Here is a 10,402-nt window from a genome sequence, read left to right on the forward strand (position 1 = left end):
TTCCCAGGATTATATGTTCGCATATTGCACTACTCACTGACAGCTTGCTACGCACAGCTTGAAGAAATAAAGGCATTTATTTTCGAAGAAAGCAGTCTTCTGGGCTTTGGCGCCGTGTATATGTGGTGTTAANATTTTCCTTTGCAGGGGCGTACAGTTACAGCGAGGTCACGTGACTGATTAGTCAGCAAACATTCCAGAGGCTTATCACGCAGCTGCAGGCAGCTACGTGCAAGCTGGGTGGCGTCAGAATGATTTATAGTGTGTTGCAACTTACCATATTCTAAAAACGTATTAATACGCAACCAGTCCGCCACGTTTAAAGCAAAAAACGTATTAATGTGTGGGCGGACCACAACGTGTTAATATATAACACACCTATACCACAACAGTAATAGTACCTTTTTCCTGTGTATTTTATTCCATAGTCCGTTGCATCCTAGCAACAGGCAACAGTGTTTATTTAAATATACATGAGGGATCAATCTTTATTCCAGCAGTAGTACTCTTCAACAGTGTAAAAGGAATTGGTGATAAGAAACTTCTTTAACACCACTTTAAATCCACGGATGTCTTAAGATAATTGTTTAAGCTCTGGAGGGAGGTGGTTATAAAGTTTGATACCAGAATACCATTCACCTTTCTGAAATATTGTTAAGTTTACCACCGGAGGATGCAAGTCATGATTAAATCTGGTATTACTGGTCTGGACTTCAGAGTTTGTTATATAGCAATCTCTATTCTTGACAACCAACATAAGTAAGGCAAATATATATTGCGAATGAAGTGGCAGTATATGTAACTCCTTAACAAATTATAGCACGAGTCCACATTATGAGAATTGGTAATAATTCTTATTATTCTTTTCTGTATTTGAAATATGATCACTCATGATCAGCCGTGATTGGTCATGATCAGTTGTGGAATAGTGACTTATTATTTATTCTCTGCTGATTAGTAAGTGTTGATTTTGATTTGATGTCGGTGTGAAACAGGAGTCGATGTTTACACATGAAGTTCAATCCCCATGTTAAACAGGTTATTTGTGTATATGAATGTTACGCCTACTACACCAAACGAAATTATAAATATATATCAAGCCAAAAAAATTCTTGTGGTTGATATTTCATCCAAATCATATTTGTGTTATGACAGGTTACGCATTTTTTGGTGCAGCCCAAAGAAGGTCTGTATAATGTCAAAAAAATCTAACTACTGTGGTTGTGTTACAGTTTTTGTATTGCAGTATAAAATGGGTACAATGGATAAAAACGAAAGTATGATCTGCCTGTGGGCGTTTTCCATCCAGTAGACAGAAAGAATTAAGATTCAACAGCTCCCAGGGATCCAGCACAGTATGCCTGTTTTAGTTCAAGATGTAATGGCTTCATTATGTGCTGCTTAATCATTGTCGCTTCTATTAAGAATGTGATAATTTAATTCCTGTGGTAATGATCACATTAAATTCAATTCCTAACTGTAAGTAACCAATGACAGGGGAGCACCCTTACATGTACCCAAAAACTGAAGAACTATTTAGAACTCATGAAGGCCATTTTCCCATTACATATTTCTAGTCCTGGAAATCCTTTGTTGTGAATATCGTAGTTATATGTTGGTAACTTAAAATCGCATGAATAAATTAAGTTTAGCCTATGACTGGATTAAATTTATTCAAAGTATATAAGATTTCTAAGCACTGTCCAGTGTAATTAATAAAAGTGCTTAAAAATCTTATATACAATTACTAGTGTGATAGACCAGGATGAATGAACTTAAGTTTATTCAATATAAACCAAAAATTTATCATATGAATCATGTTTGTAACATTTCTAGGTTTTGGGACAGTCTCTGTTATGAGTAGGAAAAGTCGGGATTTCCTGCACTGTTGATATTTGTGCAGCAGACATTTCACTACAGATGAAAGGGTACCCCTCAACAGTGGCAGTTCCAGGTGGCTCAGAATCTGCTTCACAGTCACTCCCACAATCTCCTGTCCCTTCATTATATACCCCTTCCTTGGGTCCCCTGTCCTCAGAAGAGAATATTTGTGCCCTGCCTTCCACCAGACACTGGTGCCCTCTGCTGTAACACTTATTCCTGTCCATGCAGCCATCACCAACAGCTCTGCAGTGAAAGAAATGCTACAAATGCTTCTGATGGCAAATGCAGGCATATCAATCATCAAAGCCTAGAACAAGGCATTCTCTGCTGCAAGAACTTAATTTGAATTCAGGAGAACAGCATATCACACCTGTCATTAAGAACTGCATTAAATTTGTATTAATTGTATTGGCTGTATTGTACAAATAGTACATGGTATTGTGAATGGACTGACAAGAATTTATATTCCTTGGTGGTGTAAGCAAGCAAATAGGTTGATGACTGAAGCAGCCATGCAGAAGGCCACAAAGAGAAAAAGAAAATCTTGACACATCAGTAAGTCATTAGGAAAACAATGTTTCTTTATTTTTACCTTGCAATGTCCAGACCATGCCTACTCACATGGATATCAGTAAATGTTTCATAAGTTGGTGATTCTGATTTTATGAAATGTTAATATGTGAAAAAAAAAAACAAAGTTGTCCTTGTGCTTAATAAATTAAGCACAATGCCATGAGGACATATGGGGGAGTGGAGGTATAGCTCCACCATTCTTGACCTCACAACTAGATGGGAGTGGTCAGCTTCACACCCTGCCCACTTTACCCCTTGGGAAGTGTCCCTTGTACCCACTGGATAGGAGGTTGTGGGCCCCAGAGCCGGTCTGAATGCAGTGAAGTAGAGAAAAATATCTTGGCCTGCTGGGGATCAAACCCTGATCACCCAGCCCATAATCTGTTGCTACACCAACTCTGTTTCATTTATATTTACCTTCAGACAATCACTGTTACAAACTTTAGAAGACAATTCCATGGTATTTATTCTTTTGTCTAACACTTCTACATTATCAACATGCTCATATTACGTTAAGTACACAACTCAGAAGTTTTGGTACATACCTCTCAATTTGGGGGCTGACAAAATTAAAGCAAAATTGACATGCATATAACGGATGATGGTATCACATCAAACATATTAAAATTGTGTAGCATGGCTATAAATGAGCCTTTTCTTACATTTGCAACATGTCTATTATGATTGGTACATTTCCTGATCATTTGAAGTATGCAGTCATAAAGCCTCTGTATGAAGGAGGTGATAAAGCTGACACAACAAACTACAGACCTATTTCTATGTTGACGGTATTTAGTAAAGTTTTAGAAAAACTATGTATCATAGATTAGATTAGATGGTGGATCATGTATATTTGTAACCAAAGAGTTAAATACCAGGGAAGTTACATTTCTCAACGATCTGAGCTGTGAAAAAATTTTCGAATTAGCTGTAGTTGAAATTGTTGACTTTAAATGGTTATTGGTCTGTATTTACAGATCCCCCCAAAACAATGCTGGTTTATTCCTGGAGAAGCTGGAAACTCTTGTCGATAGAATACATAAAAAAAGGAAAAAGTTAATTATTTGTGGTGATTGGAATATAGACCTTCTCCAGGTAAATGAACACACACGGACACTGGAAAACTTATTGATATCTTATGATCTAAAAAATACAGTAACTGTACCAACAAGAGTTACTAGTCTCTCCAAATCCTCGATAGATGTTATGATTACTAATAAACAGTTTAATAAGAATTATATTGAAATTGTAAATATGGGTTTCTCTGACCATTTGGCTCAGATCTTATGGGTAAATTTAGACACACGAAGAATGGAGCAAAAGGATAAAGTACTTTTAAGAAAGTTTTCTAAGGTAAATATAAGCAAATTCATAGACTTGTTAAAGGATGAATTATGGGAAGAAATTTCTGTGGAAAGGAATGTAAATGAATTATACTCATTATTTATAAATAAGTTTTTATACTATTTTACGAGAGCATTCCCATTGAAATTAGAAACAAAGAGTGACCGCAAAGATAATTTATGGATATCTAGAGGAATAAGAGTCTCATGTCAGAAAATGAGGCTTTTAAATAGTTTAAAGTGTAGATTACCACTATCAAGGGATTCATTAAACTATATAAATAGATATCACAGAATCTATAAACGAGTTATCTCTGAAGCTAAGAAAAGGTATAATGACAATCAAATACGAGATGCTACAAATCCAACTAAGATGATGTGGCAGATAATAAATAAACAAATGGGAAATGCAGGTAGGGCAAATCATGATATATGGTTACAAAACAATTCAAAGAAAATAATACACCCGCAGAAGGTGGCGAATACATTAAACTCTTATTTTATTGATAAAGTTGAAGAACTGGTGGAGGAAACTAGAAATAGAAATAATAATAGATTACCACAATTATTAGTCGACCGAAATCCAAACTCCATGTATCTCTTCCCCATTTCTGAAGATGAAATTGTGTTAGTAGTAACTAAATTAAAAGGTAAAGCCTCTGCTGGAGTTGATGAAGTCCCTGAATTTTTATTAAAAGCATGTATTCAATGTATAAAAAAACCACTTACATTCATTTTTAATGAGTCTTTAAACCAGGGGATTTTTCCAGATTTATTAAAAATTGCAAAAGTTAGGCCTGTTTATAAAAAAGGGAACAGACAAGAAGCTAGTAATTATAGACCGATAGCGCTTTTATCTGTATTTTCAAAAATATTGGAAAAAATAATGTATTCTAGACTGGTATCTTTTACTACAAAATACAAAATTTTAACAGAAAATCAACATGGGTTTCAGAAAAATAAATCAACTACATCGGCGTGTCTGTCCTTCATTGGAAAGGTCCAGGAAGCATTGGATAGGCGGTTAGGGGTGGTAGGTATATTCTTTGATCTCTCAAAAGCTTATGACGTTATAGATCATGATATACTTCTTGAGAAATTGGAGCATTATGGAATAAGAGGGAATGCCATAATTTGGTTAAAATCCTACCTTTCTCTACGTTCTCAGTATGTCGAAATAACTTCAAATGACAATAAATATCGTAAGAAGAGGTATAATTCCTCATTTAAGAATGTAAAATTTGGTATACCCCAGGGTTCCATCCTGGGCCCACTGTTGTTTTTACTTTATATAAATGATTTACCCTATCATATATTTGACGGTGAAGTTGTCCTTTTTGCAGATGATACTAACATATTGGTAACAGATAAAAATATAAATATTCTCCAAGATAAGATAGGAGAGGTGATGATCCAGTTAGAATCGTGGTTTTCAAAAAACAATTTGATTATAAATACGGAAAAGACCAAAGCAATGCTGTTCCAATTAAACAAATCATACTATATGTCTGAGCCAGTAATCACCTTCAAAAATATGAAAATTAGTTATACCTCACAGTTTAAATTTTTAGGTGTTAATATATCAAATAACTTAAAATGGAGCTCACATATTCAATCTTTATGTCTAAAATTAAATAAGGTGTGTTATATTATAAAATCCTTGAAAGATGTAGTGAGTTTCTCTACGCTCAGGAATGTTTATTTTGCTAAATTTCAGTCCTTAATAAGTTATGGTTTGATTTTTTGGGGGGGAGAGTGTGAAAGCAGTAAAATACTGAAAATACAAAAAAGGATACTCCGATTAATAAAAGGCGTAAATAGTAGAACTACATGCAGACCAATCTTTAAAGATCTAAAGATCCTAACTGTTACCTCTCTGTACATCTTTGAGGTATTGTGCTACTTTCAGAAATTTAATCTGTATACTACTAGAAATTCAGATTTATATGAATATAATACTAGAAGAAAAGAGGACTTCCATGTACGAAGCTGTAGCACATCTACCTCTAAAAAAAGTGTCATAAATATGGGTATTAAAGCTTACAATAGATTGCCTTTGAAAATAAGAAAATTAAATGGATTCAAAGATTTTAAATATAAATTAAAATTATTTTTACTTGATAACCCATTTTATACAATGAAGGAGTTTCTCTTTGAGGGACTGCAGGATGAATAGAGAAACTCTGCTCAAAATCCTTAATGATGATTTGATGATGTGTTTTTATCCTTGATGAGTATGGTTGTGATGGTTACTTTAGTAACTTGATTTTAAAGTAGTATTTTTAAAGTTGGTCGATTAAGCATAAAGGCAAATAAACTTGAAATTAACTTATTTATATTTAAAATAAATCTAAAATTTGTGTACTTGTATTCTGTATTGTAGTTTTAATTAGAGTATGTCTCTGTTGACTTAGGAACCCTTTAGGCCGTGGGCAAAGGATTCCCGAATGATTGTACTACATGTTATGACTTGTCCATGTGTTACTTTGTAACAGTTACGGATGTTAATAAAGATGATGATGATGATGATGATGATTAAATCAACATCTACAAGTGAATAATATACTGGTGCAGGAACAATTTGGTTTCAGTAAAGACTTATCAACTGATCATGCTGCTTTTTCACTTACCACTGACATTCTTCAAGCCTGGAATGATAAACTTCTAACTGCTGGTATTTTTTGTGACCTTGCCAAGGCGTTTGATTGTGTTAATCATGAAATACTGATATCAAAATTAGAGTATTATAGTGTTCAGGATTGTAATTTAAATTGGTTTAAATCCTATCTATCAGTTAGAAAACAGAGAGGGCAACTCAGAATTGACGATGATCATGATTATTTCTCCAAATGGAAAAGAGTTAAGCAAGGAGTTCATCAGGGGTCAGTCTTAGGACCACTTCTGTTTATTATTTATATTAACGACTTGCCATTATGCATCAATAAATATGCCAATGTTTTTCTCTTTGCAGATGACACCAGTATTTCTGTCACTGGAAAAAATCATTGTGTGCTTAAGTGCAAAGTTGGGGCCATGCCATAGCTCAAGCGGTTAGTCGCTGGCTTCCTACCGTGGCAGCCCGGGTTTGATTCCAGATCTGGTCAAGTGGGATTTGTGGTGGACAAAGTTGCGCTGAGGAGGGTTTTCTCCAAGTACTTCGGTTTCCCCTGCCAATCTTCATTCCACCAAATTCTCCATCATCATAATCACCTGGGGCAGGTACAATTGGCCAATCAGTGGCCGCCGTGCCGAGTGGACCCAGCTGGACTCCACCCCCCACTAGGCGAATTTTTAAGTGCAAAGTTGAGGATACCTTGTCTCTCATTGTAAATTGGTTTATAGTGAACAAGTTGGTCTTAAATATTAACAAAACTAATATTAATTTTGCTCCTAAACAGTCTGCCAACTCTGCTGGCAGTATCCTTTGGAAACATGGTAATGACTGAAGTCCTTGTAATTAAATTTTTGGGTATACAATTTGATAATAAATTGAACTGGAAGAGTCATGTGGAATACATCCTTCCTAAACTCAGTTCTACTATTTTTGTGATTATGAGTTTATCTTATTTTATGAATTTAAAAACCCTGCAAATGGTGGATTTCTCTTACTTTCAATCTATCATTAAGCATGGAATAGTCCTCGCGGGTAATTTGACTAATAATTCTAGAGTTTTTAAGTTACAAAATAAAGTAATAAGGATCATATTGGGAGTGGGACCCAGAGACTCATGTAGAAGTCTTTTTAAGAAATTAGATATTTTACCATTGTCGTGTGAATATATTTTTTCTTTGATGTTGTTTGTGATAGACAATCAAAATAATTTATGTTCGGGTTCACAGATTCATGGCCTGAACACTAGAAGCAAAAATCAAATTCATATTCCAACTTCAAATCTTTCTGTTTTCCAGAAGGGCACTATGTTTACTGGTATTAGGTTATTTAACAGATTGCCAAAAACCATTCAAAGTTTTAGAAAGGATAGAATCAGTTTTAAATATAATTTATTTTCATATCTCATGAATAACTCATTTTATACAGTTGATGAATTTTTGGAGCATACAGTGTTTGTTTAGCTCTGTATTGTTTTTCTGCTTAGTTTGTTTGCGTTAGGCTTGTGACCGGTTTCATGTCCATTGTATTTTGGACTTGTGAAATGTGAAATTTATGTATGTATGTACCTTATTCAAACTCCTGGAGTCCTGGATCATACGACAAAACAGCCGCAGAAAACATGGTATTTTTCCGTGTTGATAACTTTTAGAATATTTCACATGCGCAACCGTTCCCAGCACTATGAAGTCCGAAGTTATTTACATACGAAGATAAGCATACCATACTTACGTTTGACCTATACCTCACATGCAAACCACTTATAAACGCAAACTCATCATTTAAATTATACGTTATCACGTTTGGTATTAATCCTCTGCGACAAAAAAAAACCCTACCACAACATTACAACGATTACAACCGTTTACAACTCTCTTCGTGCTCTTCGTCTCCCCGGCCCACTTGATACCACCCGCCCCACCGGTCCTAACGATCATCTGTTCGATTGAGTACCATCATACAGATCATACAGATCATACAGATGTACCACAATTCGCTAAACTGTCTGATTTCTGGAATATGTTTTTCTTAGTAAACTGTTTACTACACCTAATGACCAAAACCACAACCGCTGCCACTGAACGTGTTGGCGTAGCGCTAACGCTCTTGATTCGTATACGAGACGTGCTCAGTTCGAATCCCGGTTATCCTGAAGGTTTTCGTGGTTTTCCTCAGTTCCCCCAGGCAAGTATCCAAGGATAGTACCTCGATTACGTCACGGCTGCTTCGATCCAAATCTTTTCCAGATTATCGTTCATTTATCATCGCTTCATACAGCGCTATACAATTTAGCTGCTGAAATTGTCGTTAAATAAATAAAAAATAAATTAACTGCTACTACTAGAGGGAGGTTCTTACTTTTGCTGACCGGTTCACAGCTCTGCGCTTCTAGGCAACCGGTTCACCGCCTGCTGCAAGGCGCATACTTATTTTTCCGATGAATCAATATGCCTGTACGTTGATAAAGTTTGGAATGAAGTAGTTACAATTCACAGATCGAAAATGCTCTCGTTCTACACACAGACATTTCTTGCATCAGAGGAAGAAGTTCTAATTCACCCTTTGAAGATATTCTGCAAGAATATTTTATTCTAGTTATGCCTCCATTCAGAAGAAAAAAATCACAAGCATTAAGTTATGGTGCACATGCTGGCCAAATATTACTGGTGACAATTCTGTCCCTGAAAACAGTTACAAGCCTGCATAGACATATGTGCAGTCTAGGCAGTGGCTGAGTCTTGCTCAAACCAGCCATAGAGTCCTTCTAAATCTGTTAACTTTGGAAAGAATTGCTCAAGAATGACCTTTATATATCATTTGCAATTAATTGTTTCATTAACAAAAGCACAGGTATGATTCTTTTCCACTTACAGCACATCAGACACCAATGTTCATTGGATAGAGTAGGCCTTTATGGGTTAGATGTGGATTCTGTGCACTCCAGTAGCAGTTATTTTGGGTACTTATGTAGCCCTGCAAATTAAACCATGTGTCATTTGAAAAGATCGATCTCATTTTTGACAACAGACTGTAGAAACCAAGAATGAACCCTGCTAGCTGGATTGCATGGCTTCAAGACATGTATGGATTACTATTGTTCTATAGAGTCTAAGCTTCAGCAATTGTGTTGCCTTCTTGCATTAGAATTTGACAATCCAGTCTCTTGAGTTAGATGTGTCAATGATTTTCTAGGTGCATGTTATAGTCTGGCTCCAATGTCATCTAACTTTTCGTCAGTAAGAAATCAGTGCTTACATTTTTGTTTCTTGTCTGTTAAGAGTCCTGTTGATCTAAGTTTATTCACCAATTTGTGATTTGTTTGTCTGCTGGTAACTCTTTCATCATGAAATTTACATTAAATATTTGCCAAAATTTTCTAGCAGATCCATATTTCACACAGGTGTCATACAGAAATACACATTACTCTAAAGTATATGGCACCATGACAGAACACACTGCTCACTAATTATAACTGAGAACAAGCAGCTAATGGAGCTGATAACTGCCACCCACTGCTGATAAACCATAAATAAATTCCCCCACATAAACTGTACTACTTGCCATGAAATATAATGCTGTGAAGCAGTCCACAAAGTTAATAACTTCTCTTGTCATCTGTTTTCACGCTGGTTTCTTGCTTGACTTTCAACAGACTATAAGGTGTTATATCCCAGAAGATAGAAGTCTTCATAACCACAACTGTGGGAACCTCAAATCCTGCACATTGACATTCTTGTTTAATTGTATTGTATTATATTTATTGCATGCTCCAACACATCCTTAAATGGCCGAAGCCCTTGGATACAGAACCGGTCTCACAACAAGCCTGCTAAGTAGCAGGTAGTCACTAGATAATATATATATACAGTAGAACTTGGTTATAATGTCATCAAAGGGACCTAAAAATAGTGTCGTCATAAACGAATGTCGTTGTAACCGAAATGGGCACTTCCACAGTAGCCTTATGTTAGTCACGTAAAAATCTACCAAA

General features: G+C 35.6%; 1 protein-coding gene across 1 annotated transcript in view; it reads right to left on the minus strand.

The window, feature by feature from the left end:
• Positions 1-9,071: 9,071 nt before the first annotated feature.
• LOC111866845 overlaps positions 9,072-10,402 on the minus strand; it is a 5,863-nt gene continuing 4,532 nt past the window's right edge. Inside the window, exon 2 of the mRNA XM_023856160.1 lies at positions 9,072-9,092. Coding sequence (XP_023711928.1) covers positions 9,072-9,092 — 21 coding nt within the window. The remainder of the gene's footprint in view (positions 9,093-10,402) is intronic.

Source organism: Cryptotermes secundus, unplaced genomic scaffold, assembly GCF_002891405.2.
Source record: "Cryptotermes secundus unplaced genomic scaffold, Csec_1.0 scaffold643, whole genome shotgun sequence".
Lineage (NCBI taxonomy): Eukaryota > Metazoa > Arthropoda > Insecta > Blattodea > Kalotermitidae > Cryptotermes > Cryptotermes secundus.